This window comes from Drosophila virilis, chromosome 3, assembly GCF_030788295.1.
Source record: "Drosophila virilis strain 15010-1051.87 chromosome 3, Dvir_AGI_RSII-ME, whole genome shotgun sequence".
Lineage (NCBI taxonomy): Eukaryota > Metazoa > Arthropoda > Insecta > Diptera > Drosophilidae > Drosophila > Drosophila virilis.
The window spans coordinates 9,431,166-9,455,114 of NC_091545.1; the positions used below are offsets into that span (position 1 = coordinate 9,431,166).

At 41.1% G+C, this 23,949-nt stretch overlaps 6 protein-coding genes across 10 annotated transcripts; 3 read left to right on the forward strand and 3 right to left on the reverse strand.

The window, feature by feature from the left end:
- Positions 1 to 1,622: 1,622 nt before the first annotated feature.
- Positions 1,623 to 2,325, reverse strand: Cpr65Ea (Cuticular protein 65Ea). The gene is made up of 2 exons (XM_002046855.4): positions 2,154 to 2,325; positions 1,623 to 2,085 (listed from the first exon to the last, which is right to left on the reverse strand). The coding sequence occupies exons 1-2, from the start codon at positions 2,217 to 2,219 to the stop codon at positions 1,708 to 1,710; spliced, it is 444 nt and encodes a 147-aa protein (XP_002046891.4). The 5' UTR covers positions 2,220 to 2,325; the 3' UTR covers positions 1,623 to 1,707.
- Positions 2,326 to 3,013: 688 nt separating this feature from the next.
- On the reverse strand, positions 3,014 to 5,002 carry Cpr65Eb (Cuticular protein 65Eb). Its single transcript, XM_002046856.2, has 2 exons — positions 4,018 to 5,002; positions 3,014 to 3,930 (listed from the first exon to the last, which is right to left on the reverse strand). The coding sequence occupies exons 1-2, from the start codon at positions 4,027 to 4,029 to the stop codon at positions 3,460 to 3,462; spliced, it is 483 nt and encodes a 160-aa protein (XP_002046892.1). The 5' UTR covers positions 4,030 to 5,002; the 3' UTR covers positions 3,014 to 3,459.
- A 2,676-nt stretch (positions 5,003 to 7,678) lies between these two features.
- Positions 7,679 to 8,390, forward strand: Cpr65Ec (Cuticular protein 65Ec). Its single transcript, XM_002046857.2, has 2 exons — positions 7,679 to 7,807; positions 7,869 to 8,390. The coding sequence occupies exons 1-2, from the start codon at positions 7,799 to 7,801 to the stop codon at positions 8,241 to 8,243; spliced, it is 384 nt and encodes a 127-aa protein (XP_002046893.1). The 5' UTR covers positions 7,679 to 7,798; the 3' UTR covers positions 8,244 to 8,390.
- A 2,120-nt stretch (positions 8,391 to 10,510) lies between these two features.
- Positions 10,511 to 11,163, forward strand: LOC6622199 (pupal cuticle protein Edg-78E). The gene is made up of 2 exons (XM_002046858.3): positions 10,511 to 10,627; positions 10,704 to 11,163. Exons 1-2 carry the CDS (start codon positions 10,616 to 10,618, stop codon positions 11,109 to 11,111), a joined length of 420 nt encoding a protein of 139 aa, XP_002046894.1. The 5' UTR covers positions 10,511 to 10,615; the 3' UTR covers positions 11,112 to 11,163.
- Positions 11,164 to 11,916: 753 nt separating this feature from the next.
- Positions 11,917 to 17,888, reverse strand: Cpr67Fb (Cuticular protein 67Fb). Its single transcript, XM_002046859.4, has 3 exons — positions 17,449 to 17,888; positions 12,515 to 12,652; positions 11,917 to 12,457 (listed from the first exon to the last, which is right to left on the reverse strand). Exons 2-3 carry the CDS (start codon positions 12,524 to 12,526, stop codon positions 12,098 to 12,100), a joined length of 372 nt encoding a protein of 123 aa, XP_002046895.1. The 5' UTR covers positions 12,527 to 12,652; positions 17,449 to 17,888; the 3' UTR covers positions 11,917 to 12,097.
- Positions 13,730 to 23,373, forward strand: BtbVII (BTB-protein-VII). 5 transcript variants are annotated; one of them, XM_070208180.1, is made up of 7 exons: positions 13,730 to 13,824; positions 14,814 to 15,422; positions 15,494 to 16,196; positions 16,283 to 16,557; positions 16,646 to 16,754; positions 21,298 to 22,430; positions 22,500 to 23,373. In XM_070208180.1, the coding sequence occupies exons 2-7, from the start codon at positions 15,252 to 15,254 to the stop codon at positions 22,851 to 22,853; spliced, it is 2,745 nt and encodes a 914-aa protein (XP_070064281.1). In that variant the 5' UTR covers positions 13,730 to 13,824; positions 14,814 to 15,251; the 3' UTR covers positions 22,854 to 23,373. The 5 variants fall into 5 exon arrangements, with proteins under 5 accessions (XP_070064281.1, XP_015031207.1, XP_015031205.1 ...); XM_015175721.3 differs by having other exon boundaries at positions 13,731 to 13,824; positions 15,494 to 16,181; XM_070208181.1 differs by having other exon boundaries at positions 13,753 to 13,824; positions 14,817 to 15,422.
- Positions 23,374 to 23,949: the final 576 nt, after the last annotated feature.

Sequence of the window (23,949 nt, forward strand, 5' to 3'; positions counted from 1 at the left end):
ATAGAGTTTCCATTTCCCTCCTGCAGCCCCTGTGTCTATCTGCGGCTCTGTTGTTATGGGTAAATGCTGGAATTTTATGCGCCGTAGTCGGCCTAATGGTGGACATAGAAGAACAAAAGCAACAATTGGTATATAGTTGATAATAAAAATCACATATTGTTGTGCATAAGGTGCATACTTTGTTGTGGTTGCTTGAGCTTAACCACTAGGTAGCCCATCCAAAATCACCTTGAACAAGTTATTTTATTCACATTTCTGATTGTTATTATAAACCAGGACTAGCCTTCGAAGATGTTAACTAACAAATGCTCTGTCCAATGTATTAATATGCCGTTGGCATAGATACAGACACACAGGCATTCATAACATTGTGGAGCTAAACTAAAATATTTTGTATGGTTATTCAATTGTAAAATAAAAGAGTTTGATAAAAAAACACAAAAGCAGAGAAAATTCGTTTGTTTCCACAGATGTCTACTTCTAAATCAAAATAAGTTTGTTGGGGCATATAATTAAATATGCATATATAAGTATAACAACTGATAGCAGCACGTCTATTTGAAAGTGTATACACATCCTGTCCAGATACTGACAGACTCTTGTAAAGCCCAGCATAGCAAATTAGGAACGCTTTTGTCGTCCAGATAGGGCCCACATTTCCACAAAGCATTTATCATCAAGTTGAAAATAAAAATGTTAAATAGAAGTTTTTTGATTACACAGCGGGCTTTGTTTTGCCAGGGAGTCAAACGACAAACGGCAGCATCAGCACTCAAGCGCGAGCACCTGTGGGAGGCGGGGTGGTAGGTGCAGGAGCAGTAGGCGATGGAGGAGGGAAACGGCCGAAACATTTAAATAACAATTGTGTTTACCTTTCGTTTCCAGCCCTCTGAACGGCCATTTGCATAAGTGTCGGCAAACGTTAAAAATATTTATGCAAAAATCAAGCAAATATTTGAATTAATTAAATATGGAACACGCACGTTATATATATATATATATATATATGTATATATATAAGTATATAAATTCATGAGTGTTTATTTGTACAAATTTATGCTCACACGCATGTAATGGACACCCACACACTCTGCTCTCATATACTTAATTCCCTCATGCGCCTTAATCTTTTTAATTAACTACTCATATCCGCCAAAGAGCATGTCTAATTGAAATGGGGAGACTGTTGGCTGCTTCAACGGATTCCCATTGCCACAATTCGTTGCGTGCGTGTGTGCGCGAGTGTGTGCGTGTAAGCGAACGTGTATTAATTTTCCTTTTAGGTTCTTAATTAATTTTCATTTTCTCAAAGAACTATAAAACAGACAAAGCGTTGCACAAATATTACGAACAGTGATCCCTGACAGCATGTTTTGTAGTTCCTTTAACATTTTTATCAGCCTGTGGTTCCACTGTGCAGATGGAATACTCATGCTGTTGGGGCAGCGCACGGGCCAAGGCTTTATCTATGTTCCGCTGGCGGGGTTTTAGTGGTTTCTCGTCTGGCATTAACACACTAATTAAGTTTTGCGCAACTGGTAATGAATTGGCAGGAAATCACGTCAATTAGCACCGAGTAATCTAGAAACTTTACGATTATGTCCAATAGCTTATTTGTACATATCAGATTTATTTTGATGCGACAATTGATGCTATGATGGTTTTACTTAAGTTAGGGCTTAGCACTAAGTCAGTTCGATGTATCGGTTAGATTTGACGGGCGCGCACCTCACGATCGAGCACCTCCTCGGGCGTGGGATGCTGCTGAATGAATTCAATGGCTCTCAGAATATAATCCGGAATGGGTGGTGGCGTGGGCAGCTGATCTGATTGGGGCTGGAATCCGTTTTCATCGGCCACATAGCTGACTTGAATGGGAATCCCTTCGGGTGACACATAGCTATAAAATCCCTTTGCATAAACTGCGCCCTGGCCTTGCTCCGAAATGACCGTGTTCTCGCTATTCTCAATCTCATAGGAGTAGGTGCCATCCGTTTCAGCTTGTGTGTTGAATTTGGTTATCTGAGCATCTGGTCCTGGCCGTGGAGCGGCGGCAACGCAAGCCAAAAGTGCAGCGAGCAGGAACTGTTGGAATAAATACATCAGGAGTAAATGCCAAAGACTTTTTCAGAGACATTCATCGGGCTACTTACAAGCCTATACATGGTGTTGCTGGTGTTAGCTTTGGATGTAGGTCTTAATGTGAACTCTGTGTCCATGCCCTACAGTATTTATAGTCTACCAAAATACAAGCCTTCAATATTAACAATAGACGTTCAGTATGCAAATTGAACATGCGAAGTAACCCAGTTTAACGACCTATTTAGTAATATATTAGTGGGCCGAACATCGAACTATCAGGCACACACAGCGACGCTTTAATACACTTACCATCGTTTTTTGTCTGATTCTACATTTATGTCTCATAATGTTTACAAAATTGAGCTTTTCTATTTTAACTGAGAGATACTCTTTTAACTCAATATAAATTATATAGCTCTTGATCTACAGCATATATCTCTACTATCTGTATTGCATTGCCAAGTATCTGGGATACTCTTTTGACCCAGACTGGAATGCAGTGTATAAAAATGTTGCTTCAAACACTGCAATACAGTCAAAAGACAATAACAAACCAATAGACACATAAATAAGTATGTTAATTAAAACGACGAGACGAAGCAGCTGCAACTTGAATGTTGCAACATCCATCGAAACGAGTCAATCCAGTCAAATGAAGCTGTAGCACAAATTAGCATAAGACCAGCGCAACAACATTAGCAACGAATCTATTAACTTTTAATTAAATTTACCCAAAATTGATACAAATGCTGATACTCTTCAACGTTAAAGCGTCTTGTAAGCGCGGGATTTATGTGCGAGCTGGGAGCTGGCGAATAGATCTGGGAGCCATATGGCCACGATATGGTGCGTGAGCCTTGGGTAGTTGAAGTAAAAGCAACGCCATTTGTACATAGTATAAACAACAATATTAAATTGTATTTTTTCTTTTTATTACATTATTATTATCTCTCTGGCAATAAATGTCAACGTCAGCGAGCCGACAAAGGACACAGCGCCCAGGAGCGGCCAGCTGAGCATGTGTGTGCGTGTGTGTGTGTGTATATGTATATGTATGTACAGTGCGTGTGTGTATGAGGCATGTGCGTAGGCGTTGGCGTTGGCGATGACATCCCTCAGCTCCAGAGTCGAAGTCAACTACACAGAGCCAAAGTTGTTGCCGGTGTTTGTTTGCCCATGTTTGTTGCTTCGTCCATGCAATAAACATATGCAAAAACACGAACACAAGCCGGGTTGGAGAAGGGCGGAGTTGTCTGGACTTAAACTACATGATGAGCATGAACAAGCTAATGCGGGGCAGCTGCCACCAGCCACCAGCTACAAGCACAAGAGCTGCAGCAACAGCAGCAGTCGTGCCGTGCCGTGCAGTTCAGTAATTTAAATCTTCTTCTCGTATGGCAGACCAGATGCAGGCGTCTGCAGGAATTGATTGGCCTGCTCGCCGTATCCATTGCCGCCGCCCTGGCCGTGATTGTACTGTCCCTCGTCGTTCTCCTCGGGATGTTCGCGATTCCATTCCAATGACTTGATAATGGCCTCAGGAATGGGATGTGGCGTCGGCAGATGCTCGCCCTGTGGCTGGAAGCCATTCTCATCAGCCGTGTACGTCAATTGAATAAGCTGACCCTCCGGAGTATAATACTGCGATGAGCCGCTGGCATAGTAGCCGCCGACGCCCTGCTCCTGCTGCGCTATGCCATTGCTCGTCTCGAATTGATACTTATAGCTGTTATCGTCCTGCTTCAGTTCGTTCACAAAGCTGCGAATCTCGGCGTGCGCATCGGCCGAATCCGACGGCGCAGACAGCACGGCGTTCACAAAGACGGCAACAGCAAGTGTGACGAGATGCTGTAAATTGGAAAAAAATAAAAAAAATTGTGCATTTGTAGCTATCGTTAGTGTCCACAGACCGGTACTCATCCTAATTTGACTTACGATTTTGAACATTTTGCCAAGCTTGGGTTCTGGGTTTTTTGTTTAATTTGTTGTTTAAAGGCTAAGAGCTAAACTATGTTTGATGCCTGACATTGAGTTGAACCAAGTTTTATATACCCTCAACATTTGACCCAACGAAAGTAGGAAAGTAGTGTGCGCAACCATTAACCAATGATGATGATTATGGGGTTAGGGGCCAACATCAACATGGTCTACATCCAAATCCCAGCCACGAGCTATAAACGGCTGCATTTCCAATTATCACAGCTCAATATGGCGCTATATGGACTTAAACCAATCAACTATAATTTCTATGAATATTTCGCTTTCTCACTCTGCTCAATGAAAATGAAACCCAACACCGAAATCGAAATTAAAAGCTGCCCGGCAGCACATACTCTTTTTTCCCTTACGTCGGCGATTGGGCAAAACGCCCGGGGTTCAAAAAACTCAGCAGGTACAAGCTCTGCGCATCGCTGCGGCTGCGGCTATTAAAGTAATTAAGTGTTGGTGTTAATTCATTAATTACAGTTGCTTTACGTTAACCCACTCACATACATATTCGCTCTATTCACTCCAGGCCAACAGCGCTCCAATGAAAGCAGCTTCCCCCTCCGCACAAAAAATGTACCCAGCTGTTTCTCAATTTGCTTGTCTCTGACTGAATTCGATGTTCCACATTTAAGATGCGTTGCTTTGCTCTGTATAATTAAATCTATAATCTGTTGTTTGTATACATTAAGTAATTGATCGATACACATGCTTATATCACACTCTGCAAAAGGATAGTTCCAGCCAGCTTACATCTCTAATGTAACTACAATTTTTGTTGGCATTAGCTTAGATAAGTTCACAATTTGTATTGATTTGTCCATGAAAGCAATTAATTTATATTACAATCGCTAATTTCGGTATTTGAAAAAATACAAAAGAAGCGATCTGTGTGACTTTGATTGCTTACTTTAAGCCAGGGACGGTTCAGCTCAGACAAGAGTTAGGCCACGTTTCAATAGTTCAAGCTAGATATTACGACTGAAAGATGTAAGGTATAAATTGTAAGGCATAAAAAAGGCATAAGATATTAGGCGACTCGAACCAGCTTCCCTCCTTGAGGGTCGATACCTTAGCCCAGCTTACATTTGTCTATGAAAAATGCATAATATTTTTATTTATTTATTTTTTTTTGTGCTTCAAAGCTGGCCCCCTCAATCTTGTGTGTAGAAAATGTTGCTTTTGCTCTGAATATGAATCATTTGTTTTTTTTTTTTGGCTTATAGTATACAAGTAATATACCCGTTTGCAGACTTGTTGTACTACAAATAACTACTTTTACTACAGTATCTGAATCATGCTTCCATATGCATGCACGATTCATGATCGAAAATACACTTATCTATACTATAATATAAAACTCAAATCCCGCATTGATTGAAATTTTACACATGCTCCGCGTGTCTTATGGCCCAGAAACCAGATTTTGAAAAGAAAAGACACAAACGAAAGGTGCGACTTGGTAATTTAATAATATATAAAAGACAACAATTAGTGCCAAAAACATTGGTTACTTTACCAGATCAAGGTCGGTGTTAGAATGTCTTTTTTTGAAAGTAGTTGACATTGTGAGGCTGTTAATCAGACGAGCCCACATGCTCGCCTATGACCCATGTGAAAGCTGTCAGCGCTAATGCGCTGGATAAAGTTATATTGGTAATATTTAAGATACACCTCTTGACAGCTGCATGCCGAAATCGACAATGGGACCGAGCTTATAAAATGAACATAAATTAAGTTAAAATACATATGCAGCGACTGACCAAATGTGGAGCATATAAAATAAATATAAATATTCAAATGACAAGCCATGATCTGCAGCGTCATAGACTTTTATGACGAGCATCGACTCGAATGGAGACCGAACAGGAACGAGTATTGAAAGTGCAAACACATTAAATGTAGCCCCAAAAAGATATGCTGTACCCATGACCTTCAGACAGACCTGTCGCAACCACAATATTTAGGTCAATTATTTTTAGCCGGCAACGGCAGCTGAACGTGCAGCAAGTGTCTGCTTTTCATGTGAGTTTAATGCGCCCAAAGTCGGGATTGATGGGTCCAACTAAACAGTGCCCAACCGGCCGGTCGGTTGCTCCAGCGGAAGCCACTTAGGCAGCATCGGCTGCGCAAGGAAGTGTGCCGAGAATCGTAACAAGTTTTTCTTTCATTTAAAGTCAGCCAAGCGGCAGACGGCACCCGACCAGTTGGAGCCGAACAGCCGGTTCCGACAAAAGGCAAAAAGGCAAAACAAAAAAAGAAAAAGGTAAAATCATATAAAGTAAGAAGATTATGTTGCCTTTAAGCTCAACTCTGCCTTGCACTGCCGGGGCACTCCTGACTCTGTGCCTGCCGCATGCCCACATGTACGAATACGAGTATTTATTAAAAGCATTCACAAATCTTTTAAATGGAACAGCATGTAGCTGATGCTTATTTCGGTGATTCGCTTTGGTGGTTCATTCGCGCTAGTGATGCACCACTAAATCACGCCAACCGGCAGATTGAGAGTGCTGCAGATATCTTTAAGAGCTGGCAGGTATGTCGGAACAGGAACAGGTAACATGGGTTCTTATTAAATACACCTTTTGCTTTTGGCATCGTAACTTATTGGATTTTACAAGGATGTCCATATAATATTGAAAAAAATCAATATTTATCTAGCTGTAGAACTTTAGCTTACATATCCATAACCTGCCTAGCTGGGCCGAATTTCAAGGAACACCCTCTCATAATTATTATCACAACTTAAGAATTAACTATCAATGTTATTTAAAAATTATTTAATTTATCCAATTTACTAATTAACGATTGAGGAAACCAATCAGCTTAATTTATTTGCATGCATGTGAAAATTAGCCATTCGTTTAATTTTCAATTAGCACAAACTAATTGAAACTAGGTTATATGGATTGATTACTCGTGACTGGACATTCGTGAGACACGAGGTGCATTAAAGATGCAATATAACCAAAACATAACCCAAAACATGCCCAGCCCTGGCGTATGCGCAATATTTGTAGCCAGTCAAACGTCGACACATGCTGTGGCAAGGTCATTCCAGGCTATTTTGTGGACCTTTGGTTTTTGGGGAACGCTTTGTGATTTTGTAATAAATGAATGCGCTGATATTTAATCGACTTTTTAAGTAGTTTGTATCATTTATAATCAACTTATGGATATGATTTATTGTACGTTCTAGGGATATGCTGTTGCCTTAAAGTAGAATATAGGTAAAAGCAGCTCTTTAAAACTATTTCATAAACTATTTGCCACATAGAAACATGTGCATGAAATATTTGTTATGAAGCTGAGCGCGGAGACTTGGAATGTGCTAATGAAATAATTATCCGCCAAAGGTTAACAATTTGAAGAACTTGGAAAACCGGCAAAAAGTCAAACAAAAGCCGCACAAGCATACAGTTTATACAATTTATGGACGCAATTCCCCAAAAAAATAAAAAAAAAAATTGTACCAGCCGAGCCGACATCATGTATGTGTGAAATTCGTGGCAGGGCCGACGATGAATATGGCGATATGGATGTCTTTCGAGCGCCGCAGTTCAGGTTCAATGCTAAAAACCATAAAACTTGTTGCTATGTTTTTTTGTTTCCTTTTTTTTTGGCTGGTAATTGGTAAAGTGACTATAAATGGAGGGGTACTCGATTTCAGCAGTATTCATTCTCACATCGACCGCAAAGTGACAACAAGCACAGATCCCAGCCCAACATGAAATTCGTGAGTATACAAGCTCGGAGCATTTGAAGGAGTCATTTTTACAAGCAACCTTCCGCCTTAGTTCATCCTAACCGCAGCAGTCATCCTTGCCGTCGCCCAGGCACGGCCAGACTCCTTCGATGCCCAGGCCGAATTGCGTGAGTTCAAAAGCGACCTTAAGGAGGACGGCAGCTACGAGTATCGGTTCCAGACTTCGAATGGCATTGCCCAACAGGAGCAGGGCGTGGGCGGTCACTATGCGAGCGGCTCATCGGCGTATTACAATCCCGATGGTCAGCTTATTCAATTGACATACACGGCCGACGAGAACGGCTTCCATCCACAGGGCGCTCACCTGCCGACGCCTCCACCGATTCCGGCTGCCATACTCAGATCGCTGGAATATATTCGCACCCATCCGCAGAAGGATCAGCGACAGGGTCATGTGCGCTTCTAAGTGTCGCCCTTGCAACTATCCTAGTTTTCATTAATTCTTACAATTTTAACTTTTTAAACATTCTGGAAGCGTTAAGCTGTCTACAGGATAACCACGTTGTACCAGCTTATTTTTGAGCTGCCTGGAAATAAATAACATCTTCCATTACTTTGTATTGTTTAGACAATTTCTATATGATACAACTTAACTAAATCCCAGTTAATAGCTCCAACTATGGCATTTCCATATCTGGAATTTTAACAATGCTATTGTTAGTTGTCTCATCCGAATGACGAGTCAAATCGTAAAAGTAGTTTAATTAGCATGCAAATTTCGGCACATTGTAAAGAAGAATGGCTTATAATAGGACAGTTTTCTTATAGTTCGCAATGCTATAAAATTGATGAGGTAAGTGTTTATTGCAGCTCGGCTTCCTGGTTAAGCCAAACTAGTTCTATATGTCAAGCGCTTGAAGTCAAAATTTAAATGTTAAAAGTCGAATGCATATTTCCCAGACAATGTCTCGTATTTCATTTAGTGCATATGTTTAAAAAATAGTAGCTTAAATATGCCAATAAATAAACATTAGAATCTTGCTTTCCTCAGACAAAAGAACCGTAAATATATTTTGTGTTTATTACGCCAATAATAACATTTAAAAATAGCATTTAGAAATTGGGTTTCAATCTACACCGGGCTACAAACTCATCCAAATCAAAAGAGCCTCTACATTTACGTAGACAGGGTACATGTTCAGCGCATGTGCGGAGCAAACTTAACAAATAAAACGTATTTTGAAGTATGACCCTACTATGCGATTCTCAAAGCTCAAATGCTTTTTTTGTCATATACTGACTTGATTTGATAAGAAGATAAGAATATAATAAGCTCTCATTAGATACGTATTTATATGCATGTGTTTAAATATGCATATAATGTATATTTATATTTGTGCTCAAAAATTATATTTCAATCTACGCTCAGCTATGAACTCAAGCATATGAAAAGACTTATTGCCTTGTGGAAAAAATGGTATAATTTGTATATTTAAATTTGAGCATTTTTTTAAAGAACTACACATTTTGTAAGATAGTGTTATTTTGACTTGTATCTTAACTTTTTGTTTATTTGGAGTGTTAGATAAAGTTTCACGCGTCAATTTAGAGACCTATTCAAAATCTGTGTGAACACTGCGTTTGAATATGCGGCACTAATCTGAATGTTAAAATTCACGCAAGAAATGAAGGCACTCTATCATTCATAAACTAGTTTGTAGACTTATTACCATTAGCATATATTGGGCATGGGCGTTTGATAAGTCTGGGTCGCTTAAATAAATGACCATAACTAATAAGAAATATATTATACATAGTGCATAGTAAATCGTTTGTTTAATATATTTAAATGAAATGTTAGTATGTCATTTCTGCCACACTATTCTATATTTATACGACCTTTTAGTACAGGCTTTTATTCTTTTATTTCTTTTTTTTTATTTCGGACACCATCAAAGAATTTATTAGCCTGATGGGGTGCTATAAAAACTAGCCTACAAATTAAATTCGTTAATCAGCTAATCCATCAAATTGAACAGTCAAATAAATTTATAAGCCGCCACAGGTCATGTCAGGTTTTAGTTTACGATATAAGTAGACGTAAATCCTGTTTTGATATCTCATTTTGGCTATTAAATTATCTCAATGTTATGGACCAATTTGTTAAGCTCACATATTTAGCGCCTCTCCAGCGCAGCGGTGCTCAGTGAATTAAAATTCTGCGCCCAAAACCGGACAATGAAAATGGAAATGAAAAAGTAAAACCAAGCCAAGCCAAGCCAGGCCAAAAAAAAAACTGTAGCATGCGCCGGTCGATTGAAACTATAAATTATGCTAAATATTTATAGCGAAATACACAGACGCAAACATTAATTTAGTCAAATACTTTTTTGGGTGTGCCGGGCGAACCCCTCCCCGGTCTCTCATAGCAGCGGGCCAGGGACTGGCTCGACATTGACACTGCTGCATGCGGCTTTGCCTTGCTCTTCGACGACTTGAGGCGAGGGTAAGCCCACTCACATTGGATGGCTTTGACGTACAAGCTGCCTTCGCTGCCTTCGCTGCCTCCGCTGCCTCCGCTGCTGTCGCCGCCGGTGTTGAGATGCGTACACACATTCTCCGGTTTTGGCCAATTCGGGCTATTGGCTGATTTTATTGTTATGGTTATTTAGATTAATTTCCTGAACATCGACGTACAAACTGTCGAAGCGATCAGGTTTTTGAGAATATCATATCACACGTCGGTTTTTAGTATAAATTCGCTTGCCAGCTACCACCAAGTCAGCACACTATCTTGTCTACCAGTTGAAGACACACACAAACTCCACAGCCCTAAAGATGTTCCGCTTCGTAAGTATCAAAGTTGCAAAATACGAATCACAGGACCTGCTGCTTTAACCAGAACTGGCACATTGCGATATTTTAGCTTCTTGTTGCCTCGGCCTTCATTGCCTGCGCCTATGCTGCTTCTCAGAGCGACGCTTATGCCACTGGCAGGAGCGACAGTGATATCCAGCCTGACGGTAGCTACAGGTTCTCATATGATACCAGCAATGGAATCGCTGCTCAAGAGCAAGGAGTTGGTGGATACTCTGCCAGCGGTGGATTCTCCTACTACTCACCAGAGGGTGAACTGATCCAGACTTCATACGTTGCCGATGAGAATGGCTTCCAGCCTCAAGGCGCCCATCTGCCCACACCACCACCCACTCCCGTGGCTATTCTTAAGGCTCTGGAATACATTCGTACCCACCCACAATACCAAGAACCAGCTCAGGGTCAACAATTCGTTCGCCGTCAACCTCAGGTTGTCCGCAAGCCCTTCTTCGGTTAAGAGTTGAAAAGTATTCCAAGTATTTACAAAATAAAAGCTTTCTTAATGTGTATATATGTTTTTAATAAACGAATATGATGTAAAGTAGATAAACTAAAACGTGAATATTAACCTGTTCTTGCAAATATGCTTGTTTTTACCAAAATATTTGATGGTACTTCATCAATCATAACTCCATTTAATAACTTTAATTATTAAATGTGCAATTTTTGTGATGTTATTAACAGTGTTTACCAGCTAAAAGTGTAATGTGAATTTTAAATGTTTAATGAATAACTTCCTCTGCGATTCTCAATAATTCAAGTAGGACCTACCTATTGGCTGTAATATGAGTCAACTTTTTTGTGATGGTATGAGTATGTTGTATGTTTTAGTAATCTGTATATGGATATATATATATATATAATTTACCATATTAAAAATAATATTCTAGTTGAAAATCCAATTCCCATAGTAAAATTAACGCAACTTTAATCTAAATTGATTAAAACGTAATTTAAACACTTAGTGAACCCTGTTGGGCTCAATTTGCGTAACAATCAGCAGTTTTTGACAACATTTACAAGACACGCAAGAATTAATCGCATTCAAGTCCATTTTCAGCTTCCACCCTGAGTAAACGGTCGCTTTTGCATTTCATTAACATCAAAACTGGCAACAGCTGAAAGGCATCTGTCCAATACAGCTGCCCGTGCTGGTTCAACTCAACTGAGAAATTCGCTGTAGAAGTAAGTATTGGGTAATAAATAATAACATATAGTTTTGTAACAAATTTGATTTATATCAAGAAAAAACCTTTCTCCCAAGTGAAAGAAGTTACCAGAATCCCAAATATTTCCTAGTAGACAATCTAATCGATATCGGATTCTAGGAAAAATGTAAAAAACAACAAATCATTATAGTAAAACGAATAACTAACGAAATTAAAAATTATTTATCATTTACTAGCTTAATCTAAGCACGGTGATGCGTTATACTACATTAACTTATTTCTTGAGCTGAACTCTTGTGAAAGGATGCTCCTCAATGTATGCCAATGCCCTCAAGATGTAATCTGGAGTTGGAGGAGGTGTTGGCAAATGATCGCCCTTTGGCTGATAACCATTTTCATCAGCTGTGTACTCCAGATTAATGGGTTGTCCATCGGGAGCTGTGTATTGTACGGATCCAGTAGCATAGGCACTTCCCACTCCACTCTCTGCGGCCTGAATGTTGTTTGAAGTCCCATATTCATAGCTATAGCTGCCATCCTCATTAATCTCAGATCTATATTTGGTGATAACGGCATCCGACTCATCGACTGCACCGCTGCTGGCGATAAGGCATAGGGCCGCAAGGATAAGAGTCTGGAAGACGATGATGAAACTATATTCACGTACAGCACAATTTAGATAACAACTTACGGCTTTGTACATTTTGATTTGTGATTTGCTGAGCTCCGGCTTTTCTTACTGCACAGATGACTACTGCAGGTGATACTGGTGTCGAAATCAAATAGACGAGACTTTTATATCAGCCTTAGCTGGAACTGTGACCTACACCTACAACACAAGGGCTCCATCGTAAGTATGCATATTTTAATATTTGTTTTTATGGCACGGAATTATTAATTTACGCATTTCAAATATGAATCTGACCGCGTTCAACGAACGAACGAACTGCAGTGGCATATTTGTGGTTATAGAAAACACGCAGTTTAATTTTACGTTTTTCTATGCTATTGTCTTACGCATAAAAAATGCATATTTATTCCGTATACTAAAGGCCATAACTCTTTGGTCCATGCATATGGTCATCATGTATAGGCAGCTATTCATCTTCACAAGATATAATTATGTTAAGCTCTAACAACAATGTCATAAATTTCAGAGTTTTATATGGATATCTGGGTAAGTCTATTTTATATTAGATGCAGAAAGTACTAATTTAAATTTACATAATTTGATCAGTCGATATTTTAAGTTTGAGACAGCAACAAGAATAATTTTATTGCCTCTTTGACAACAATATCTAAAGAATTTACAGCAATTTACATCAATTTACATGCATACGTTTGTGCACTGCAGTAAACAAAGAAACTTCTTGGTAAAACGTTCCATTCATTTCATAACGAAAGTGGACATTTTCATAGCTAAAGTTGTTTATTATTTTTAAAAAGCAATACAATTGATTTAGCCAAGGCAATTAAGTTGTTCCGTTTGTGTTATTTATTTATATTAACATTAGACAAACAGACAGTTTAAAATTTACCCGCCCGATAATATATCAATTTTAAATAAAATACTAGTTGGTATTTCCAATTTCATCGGACATAAAATCGAGTAACTATACTGACATCTGACGACAAATGTTGAAAACCAACCGATATCTATATTCGATAGTCTCGATATCAATATAGCTTCATACTAATATTATGGGTATTCACTTATCGACTGATAATCTATAAAAACCATGTTATTCGTAAAATGTGTCCCAGCAATTGGCAAAATTAGTTAATAGAAACCTTATAAAAAATGCTGAGATAAAAAGAAAATTATCCCATGACAAAACAGCTTTAAAAAGTGTAAAAACATCGCAGTCTTTCGATTAATAAAAAACCGACTAAGGAAATCAATTTGGAACTATCGATAGTCACATTGAATGCTGTGCAGTTCTTCAAAGCAGCCCTGATTATCAGGCCTGATATCGCAATAAAAGAATAAAGAAGTAAAACGTAAGAACTGCATTACTGCCATAATTAATTTATACATAAACTAAATAATGCCAAATTATGCACAGTGTAAAAACAGAGAAGTGAAGATGTGAAATACACAAGTTTTCTATAAAATATGAGAAGTTTAACTTGACATATCAGCCTTTTGCACACCAAAAATTTTTCTTACAAGCGCGCCATTTTGTTTTTGGACTTTCTAATTCTGGCTGTGTTTTCTTTTGTGTAAAACAATAAAAACGTTACCGTTTGCCCACAAGAATATAAAACTGTCAATTGCTGGTTTAATAACCATGCAAATATGTAGATGGAAAGCGTTTATAACAAAAACGCGCGACAAATGAAAATAAATATGTATGTATGTATGTACATACCTAAATAAAGGCTGCTGAAAATGTCAATACGATGAATAAACGAAGCAGCGATTAGTACGACGTCGGTCGTGGTCGTGCCTGTGGCAGAAGCAGAGGGTCAGACGCGCTAATTACGTCATAACAATCAAAGAAAATTCAAGGTCTCCCTAGCGCACATCAGACATGAAGCCTATGTATTAGATTTCGCTACGTTTTCATTAAAAATAAAACCTAAGGCAAAAAACAGTACACAGACTTTCTGTTAAATTTTCGAGCATCTGTCAGTGTATGTATATGTTGAGTGTTTACGAATGTGTGCGTGCGTGTGCTATTCGCGACTGTATAATTACACACATATACAGTTATTTTGTTGTTGCCAGTGCTGTTTTTGTTGTAAGCAGCCAGAGCGAGCGCGGCGCAGCCTGTGATACAGAAAGAAAGAGCGAAAGAGTGCGCGCGTAGGCAAGAAGAGATAACTTGACACTAAACCAAGAAAAAGAAGAAGAAAATGCTAATCCAAACAAATTTGTATATTGCTCTTATCAAATAAAAATATATATACATATATATATGAATGTGCTTTTATGTAAATGCGTGTACATGCTTATAATATTTATTTTGCATTTATTCCCATTTTAGCAGTACATAAGATGCGTGCATCTGTGTATGTGTTGAACGGTGCGGCATAGAAACCGCCGCCAAGCGCTAAAGTTCATATCTATGTATACGCATATGCGTGTGTACATTTATACAGATAGTGAAGAGAACAACAATAACAACAGGAGTTAAAGGCGCCTCCAAAAATAATATTGTACATAAATTTTAATTAAAGCGAAAAAAAAAACGCAACAGCAACAAAACAGAAAGGAGAAAACAAAAATCAATAGGCGATAAAAAGTGCTGTTATCAGCGTGTTTTCGTCATTTTGCTTTGGAATTGAAATCGTTTTCGGTTTGCCTTGGCATTGTTGGTATCTCGTTGGTATTCCGACATATCGTTGTTGCTGCCGCGAAACAAATTACGCGGCAGCGGCAACAGCATCGCTTACTGTTGTTTGGGTAGTCGCTGACACCGACAATGTCTGTGCAGCAGTTTTGCCTGCGCTGGAACAATCACCAGCCAAACTTCATATCCGTCTGCTCTTCCCTGCTGCATAATGGGACGCTGGTGGACGTCACGCTTGCCGCGGAGGGCCGTCAACTGCAGGCCCACAAAATAGTGCTCTCCGCGTGTAGCTCGTACTTTCAGGTGAGTGAAAGTCTTTCATAGAGGTTTGACGATTATTTAAGATTGCATCTGCTTTGTTTGACTTTCAACAGGCGCTATTTACGACAAATCCGTGCCAGCATCCGATTGTCATACTGAAGGACGTGCAGTACGATGATCTCAAGACAATGGTGGATTTTATGTACTACGGCGAGGTGAATGTGTCGCAGGAGCAACTGCCGCACATACTCAAAACGGCCGAAATGCTCAAAATAAAGGGCTTGGCCGAGATGCCCACGGATCCGGCCAACCTCACCAAATCCGACAGCAAGTCCTCCAGCGAGGCCGCTGAGCTGCTTGGACAAGCTGGCGCCAATGTTGCTGGCACTAACGCTGGTGTGGCCGCTCCAAGTCTGGGAGCAGCTAGCGGTAGCAGCAGTGCCGGTGATTCGCTTTGGAGTAGCAGTGAGGCGCAGCAGTTTCAGCAGCATCATCAGCAGCAGCTACAGCAACAACTGCAGCAGCAGCAGCAGGCGCAACAACAACAGCAGGCTCAACAACAACAGCAGCAGCAACAACAGCAACAGCAGCAGCAACAACAACAACAGCAACAGCAGCAGCAACAACAACAGCAGCAGCACCATCACCACCATCATCATCACCAACCACAACAGCAGCAGGGTAGCCAAGCGCAGGGTTCGCAGACGCATCACCATCAGCTGAGGCGAACGCCATCACCGCTTAGTGCTGGCACCTCGCCGGCTACACGGCGCAAGCGCTTACGAAAATCCTCAAATAACGGTGAGTGCGACTTGGGTAAAGAATCGTCGACCAGCTCCTGAATATAGTGGACGCAGAGAAAATCAACTAATATGCTTTTGGCTGTTTATGGCATTTAACAGGCTCTGGTGATCGAAACAACTCGGAGGAGCAGCACAACAGTTCCTTGGATGCAGGTGGTGCTGCTGGAAATGCTGCTGGCCTAAGTCTGGCACAGATGAGCCAAATGTCTTTTGGCGGTGGAGCCGGAAGCAATTCGACCGCGGCTCTGGGCAGCCTCTCGGGCCACTCGATGCATGCTGCCAAGCTACTGAAAGAATCAGCGAGCGCTGAGCTAGAGCAGCAGCCGCAGGACTCGGATCTGGACGACGCTCACGGGCACATACATATGCAAATTGTAATGAAATTGGTCACGTTAAATTTAAATCCAACTCTACGCATTTTACTAAACTAATTTTCTTCAATATTTATTGCTCAACGTGCAGAAACCCGAAGTGGACATCGGCAGTGTGAATCAGTCGATGCCTCTGGACATTTCTGGCACCACGACACCATCGGAACACGACGCACCCAATTCACAGTCATCACACTCTGGTAAGTCAAAATCCTAAACTATAAAGGCTCTGCCCGAGCTGCAATATGTATGCAGTGTACTTGTAAAAAATAAATCGCACAGTGGAACAACGTTAATCAAAGACATCCAAACGTTTATAATTAAATACGTTTATATTAAATAAGATAATTGTGCGATTTATTTTGAAATTTTACCTTAGATGCAAAATAGAAAAAGAAACACTAACATTAAAATCATACGCCAGATCATGCTTCATTAAGGGGTTGTAGTTTCTATTGGCAAAAGGCTGTCCGTACGAGACGAGTCGAGTCGAGGAGTTCTACTTGGTCCCTGCGTTTTGTGTTTTTGTTGTTGATTTTGCTATCATTATCATTATTTCATTCTTATGAATTTGCTCAACTCTAGCTTCTCCTGTTGTTACTCTGCTATCGCTCATTCACATGTCATGCGTTCCATACACACAGATACACACACTCAATCACAGCCACAACAAAACACAAACACAGACACTCACTCAAACACATACGTTCAATGAATTTAAGTGCGATCCAAAGCGCTTGGAGAAATGAATGCTAAAGCTAAATATGAAACATAAGCATAAAGACTACCGTTTATCGATTAAGTGCGATTAAAAATAATTGTGTTACATGAAATTAATGCATTTGTATGTATATAATCAACTATTGTGTATTCTATTCAAAAATGAAATCCTACCTGAACTTGGGAATGGGAGAGAGCTAGCACAGAGTCCAAAAGTAAATAACTGTATTTTACTGATTTGATTTTTTCATTTTGTCAATTTGATTACTAAAATCTTTTGTTTGCCAATGATTTTTTTTTGTAAATTTCCTGTTTTTTTTTTTTTTTTTTTCTTTTGTGGGAAAGCATTTTGAAGAGCGGTTTTCGAATGATAATGATTTAGCATTAGCAATCTTTCTACTACTCGATACCGATACCAATACCATTCTACTATATAAACTGTACTATATCTGTTGTCCAATGGTTTGCCCCTATTTCGAATCTCAGATCTTGGCCAAATGTTGAGCCCCGACCCCAAATTGAGAGTAAATTAATAGAGAGTAAATTTCAATTTCAAACTCCTACTAAAGACAAAACCAATCTTACGCTGTCTCTCTCTCTCTCCCCTTCCCAGGTCTGCAGTGGACAGTTGTTGATTCAAACTATTCGCGCTTCTCGATGCCCGCTTGCCAGTCCAACTTGATTGGAAATGGCAACGGCGGCAATCAAAACAGCGGTGCGAATAGCAGTGCCGGCGTCGGTACCGCCGGCAGCAACGATCAACGCCAACAGCAGCAGCAACAGCAGCACGAAGCCCAGCAACAGGCCACGCAGCAGCAACAACAACAGCATCTGCAGCAGCTGCACTACCAACAGCAGCAACAGCAACAACAACAGGGCGCTACGGCTGGTCAGGCGTACTCGTCGCAAATCATAACCGTAAATAATTTGGTCAGCGGCTATGCAACGGCAGCGCAAAATCTGTCACCCACGTCACCCAACGAATCCAATATGGTGCAGTCTGTGTACAGTCAGGGGCCGACGCCCACACAGTCACCGGTGCACTCTGGTGTGGGCGGTGGTGGCGGTGGTAGCAGCGCGGGTGGAAGTGCGGGCAGCGCAGGCGGCGGCGGCAATAGCAGCAGTGGTGGAGGGGGCAGCAGTCAAGTGGTGAAGCGGAAGCGTTCGGTTAACCCGCAAGGCGATGAGAATTTTATTCGAGCTCTGGAAGCGGTACGCACCGGTGGCATCGGATTCTGCAAAGCTGCTCGGCTGTACGGCGTGAACAATCGCACTCTCTGGCTGGAGTACAAGAAACGCGGCTACCCGGTGTCGAGGCCCAGCATTAAGGCGCGCGTGGTCAAGCAGGAGCCTAACCTTTCGCCCTCGCCAACACCATCAACAAATCCCGGCGACGATACGACCAACGAAACTTATGATCATCTAACAGCAGCAGCCGTTGCCGCAGCCCAAACGGCTGCGCTCAACATGCAGATACCGCCACAAGCGGAGACGCCGACGCCATCGCTGATGTGCACTCCACATCATGGCAGCGCCGCGGCGGCCACTACAGCCGGTGGCACTAACACTCATCCAGCCATCGGCGTCATGAGCCTCTTCGATGCACGCTACATGGACTCACCAACAAACGTGCACACGATGTCCCGGCAGCGATATATCGATGCGACGGGAGCCGGTGCAGCCGCCGCTGCCTCGGGGGCGGGCACGATTAACGTTAATCCGGCCGCCGCCATGAATCTACAGAGTATTAACTTCAACTCAATATAGAATACGATTTCAAGTCACATGGGCGTTGTTGCCGCCGCCGCAGCAGGTGTAATGCCTCTGCAGGTGGACCAACTGAGCGGCGGCAGCGGTGAGTCTGCACACGGGCCAGGGCCAGCCACGTTGCTGCAGGCCGCCGTTATGGCAGCAAGTGAGCCAGAACCAATGAGCATATCAGCCGTGCCCGTCTCGGTCTCAGCAATGGGCACTGCGCATAGCGCAGCGGCTACCGCGTTTATTTTCAATAATTTTGTAACTGTGGCGGCACCACCACCGCCGCCACTGGTTGCCAGCACGCTAGCACCGCTGGTTAACACCGGCCTGCAATACTTAGATAAATCCTAAGATCCCAGGCGCTGCAGTGCAAGGTGTGTAACTCTCGATACAGGTATTAGAGCAACGGCAGCTACTCTAGTGAATTACAGGCATTAGGCATAACCCACGGGGTTCGGAATCGGCAAATAAGTTATGCCATGTCATCAATGGAGGAACGGCAGAACCCACTAGGATGTAGTATCCCTAAAGTTAAGCAGATGTGCCGACAAGCGACACATATGTAATAATTTATAAAACTTTATTCCTTAAGCTACATGTTTCGAGCCGAACATTATTTTTACCGTTGTTAACTAAGAAATCGGTAGTAAAGTATGTGTATATGTAACCACAATTTATATTTGTACATAAATTTATACAATTTTATTAGTGTTAATCGTCAAAATACAAAAATGATTTGTGTATCGACTAGCTAGCATGTACATATAACTTTTTAAATATTAACTACTTAAAATTGGCCTAATTATTTTCATAATTGATGTAATCCCCTTTAGTCCTGGCACTCGTGTTACAAAAGCAACCTTCATTACGTATACATTCTAAGTCGTATAATTGAATATGTATTTCTTTCTATAAACAACATATATTTGTGTACAGTTTATGGCCAATCAGTTTTAGTTGAAATGGATGTTTTGTATCTAGTTGATGGGAAATGTGTCTGTCTTTAGACGGATAGTGTTATAATCCGTATAAAATAAACCGTAAGAGAAGTTAACCTTCAAATATTTAATTAAGCCAACTCAATAATGTATGATATATATATATATATATATATATATATGTACCAATATATATATTATATATTTGTAAATGTACGCAATCATTTTGTATTTTCGATTTTGGGCTGGATTTGTTTTTTTTTGAACCACCAACCATATTACCCAATACCAATGAATATGGAAAGCAAGAATTTGTTCAGAGACTGTTTTTGTGTATTTATCGTGAAACTATCAAATTAATTTCAATATTGGCGAATCATACGAATTAAAAAATCATTCCAATTATAGTTTCTGTTGAATATATATCTATATCTCGTTCACTGGATTATACGGTGCTTGGTTTAGTCTTTGTTTGGAGTGCAATTTAACACATACTAGACATATCTTAAAGGAATTCTTGATTTGATTATTTTTGGTTTCATTTGAATGTACATAATATTTGATGTACTCATACGATAAAAATAGGACTAAATGGGCAAGCCATATACGCAATATACAAAACTAAGATAACTCGTAACCACCCAAAATCCTAAATGGAGACTGCAGAAATTAAAGGAAAACGAATAAGAATAATGTGTTTTTAATACAATAAACATATATATATATGCATAAAGAAAAATTATATAATAAATATGTATGTAACTAATAGAGAACTTTTTATATTGTCGCAAGGCATACTAAAAAAGAAAAAAATTAAGCGTGATTTGTTAGAAGTCATTTGTAATTGTAACGTAAAACTTTTGGTAATGCATTTTAAATCCTAAAACTAGATGCATAGTTCTACACAGGCCAACAAAAACCAAACAAAATAAACGAATTCATCAAAAACAACGCAAAAATAGCATAAACAATAATTATGACTAACTCTGTTTCCTACAATTGCAAAAGTACCAATAACTATGGTAGTTGTGTATGTGTGTGTTTAACATATATAGTTATAAAAAATTAAAAAATATATTTAATTATTTACATTTAATGTACTTTTAGTCAGCGGTAGTAAATGAAACGACTGTAAAATAAGTTACGCAAATATGTACGATATATTGTAACTAACGAACGAACCTTTTAGACTCTAGGCTTCGATGTGCAAGAAACGAATAAAATTAAATTAAAACAATAATTAATTGTAAGCCTGCAGAAACACACCAACATGACCGGAATCCGTGCTGCACCAAATACTAAAAGTTCACATTTCGTTTGTTTGCAGAGCCCAGCCCGGCGCATGCGACACAGCATCATCCAACGCTGGCCATCACACACAGCCAGGGCACCAACACCAGCAGCAGCAGCGGCGGCAGCTTTGAGCGCACGCCGAGCGAAACAGATACGGCCACGGACCTGCAGACATCGCAGTCGACGGCGGTGATGGGCTCCAAGCGGAATCGAGTGCTGACGCGACAGCCGCGCGTGAAGCGTGACAGCGATAGCCTTTCGTCGACCAATCAGATTTCGCCGGACACGGCGGCAACGACGCTGGACTTTGATCCGTTTAATGCGGCGGGCGCAGCCAACGCCATAGCCAGGGACTATTCGACGCATCATCATCAACATCAGGCTCAGCACCATCAACATCATCCTCATCTGTTGAGCGTACCACCTCGAATTGAGCGGCATGCATCTGAGCCAGCGCCTAGCCTGGCATCCCCGACACCGCACCTACTAAGCGTACCGGCCAGCACACCATATCTGATTAAGCAGCATTCGGATCCACTTCTGCCGCGTCAGCACTCGCTGCACGCCACCGGCACCGGCAGCATCACGAGCACTAATCCTTTTGCGCCGTTGCATCGGCAATACTCGCATCCGCTGTCGGGAACTAATGCTAGCTATGTGCCGCCTGTTGCGCTACATCATCCACATCATATATCGCTGCCCGAGTCCATTTACGCCTCTGGCTCGCCGCCGCCAGCCGGCTCGTCACAGTACCTGGTCCCGGCACGCGTAGTCACGTGCACAGCCTCGTCGAGTGAGACTGCGGCCACGCCGACAAACACTAGCGGCACCCCAGTTTCGGTGGTAACATCGCCACCGGCCGGCCTCAACAGCATCAGCAGCAATCGCCAGCCATTTTCGCCCACGTACGGTGGCAGCACGGAACCGTCTCCCATTCCGGAACGACGCTCGCCGCACTCACCCATCATAAATATTGGGGAGCGCAGCAGTGCAAGAGTCGAGACAGCCAATGGCGGTGGTAACAAGTTGCGTAGCTCCAAGTCAACAGGCAACAGCAGCGGTCATCTGCATCCCAGCCAGACCGCGACGACGAGTAGTTCATTTGAGCATTTGCCCACGCTGCGCGTGAAGAACGAGGAACTACAGCGCTCGGTGTCTTCTCCACAGGTACGTATGTGCAGGTGGTAAGCCTGCATCTTATAAGAAATCCGTTTAATATATGTCTTGTGCCGGCAGACACAACGTGAAATAATTACCTTGGAGAATCCACGTTCTAGTCATTGTCCCGTCATACGTCCTGGCCCAGCGCTGGGCTGCAATTTCTGTTGGAATACCATCGATGGACATGGTCGCATTTTGCGCCGCAAAACGAAATACCACTGTCCCGAGTGTCAAACGAATTTATGCATTGTGCCGTGCTTCCAGGAGTACCACGAACGGCTCAACAATGAGGCAGCCGCCGCGAGCAACAGCAGCGAAAGTCAGGCCAACAACAACGGCAGCAGCAGCAGCAGCAGCAAGGGAACCGGAGCCACATACGCCTCTGCTGGCGGTGCTGCTAGGCTCTACACGAAAACCGAATCGATATAAGCAGCGCCGTGGAATCGAGTGCTTTTTGCTTAACAAATTTGTATTTGTGACACGACGGGCCATTCCCGCAATGGGCGTCTGTCGAATTTGTTGTTTGTCGCCAGGAAGTGCGCTGCGGCGCCATCAAATGGCTCGCCCGTGGCGCACTTTTCATCCTGCATCGAAATTTTTCATTTGTCACAGTCCCACTGTCCTGGACCTGGACACGAACTGTTCACGCGCATTTTTGAAAGCGCAACAAAAATTGTTTTGTATCTGCGCCACTTGGGCGCAGCGATGTACATGTGCATGCATCCAAACTCGTACATAGATACATATATGTCTGTTTGTAAATGCACGAGAAACATTTTAAACTAATCGTAAAGCGAGCTATGTAAATGTAAAGTAATTGCTACGTACATACGTATGTACATATATTCTTGTACAAATTGGAGAAACGAAAATACATAAATCAAGAAATCAAGTAATAAAACATCGGCGGTGCAGCCAAATGGTGTGTACAGCCCAGATCAAGCTCGAATCAACAGTAATAATATATAAAAATCAAAATCAACTTCTATATGCATATATGGAGTACTACAAACTTCCCGCCAAAAAACAACTAGGATTGAGGGCGTAACCACGCCTTTAAGGCCAGGCACCGCTGCGCAGGCGCACGATTTTGAAATACGATATATACCTGGTAAACTGAATTTTGTGTTAATTAAATGTTTTGTAAGCGTATTAAGATAACCGATAAACATGCATATGGCATGCATAAATTATAATCAAGCACAATCTGAATGTAATGTATTTTCTAAAAAATGCGAATACGAATCAAAAAATCAAATTGAATAGTCAGTCAATATTTCTCTACTGTTCAGTTGAGCTTGGTTACATTTAGACAATATAGAAAGAGTACAAAATTAAGTTCAAGCAAACGGCAGACAGACAAGCGGAATGCCAAGTAAACCAAGTCAAAAATATTGAAATCAATTCAATTTTAGAAAGCAATTTCATGCAATTTCATAAATACAGATTTATTTCTTGATGTTGTAATTCGTTGAAAATAATTGATAATCAGCTCATGAGAATTTAAGGAAATCAATTTTTGCAC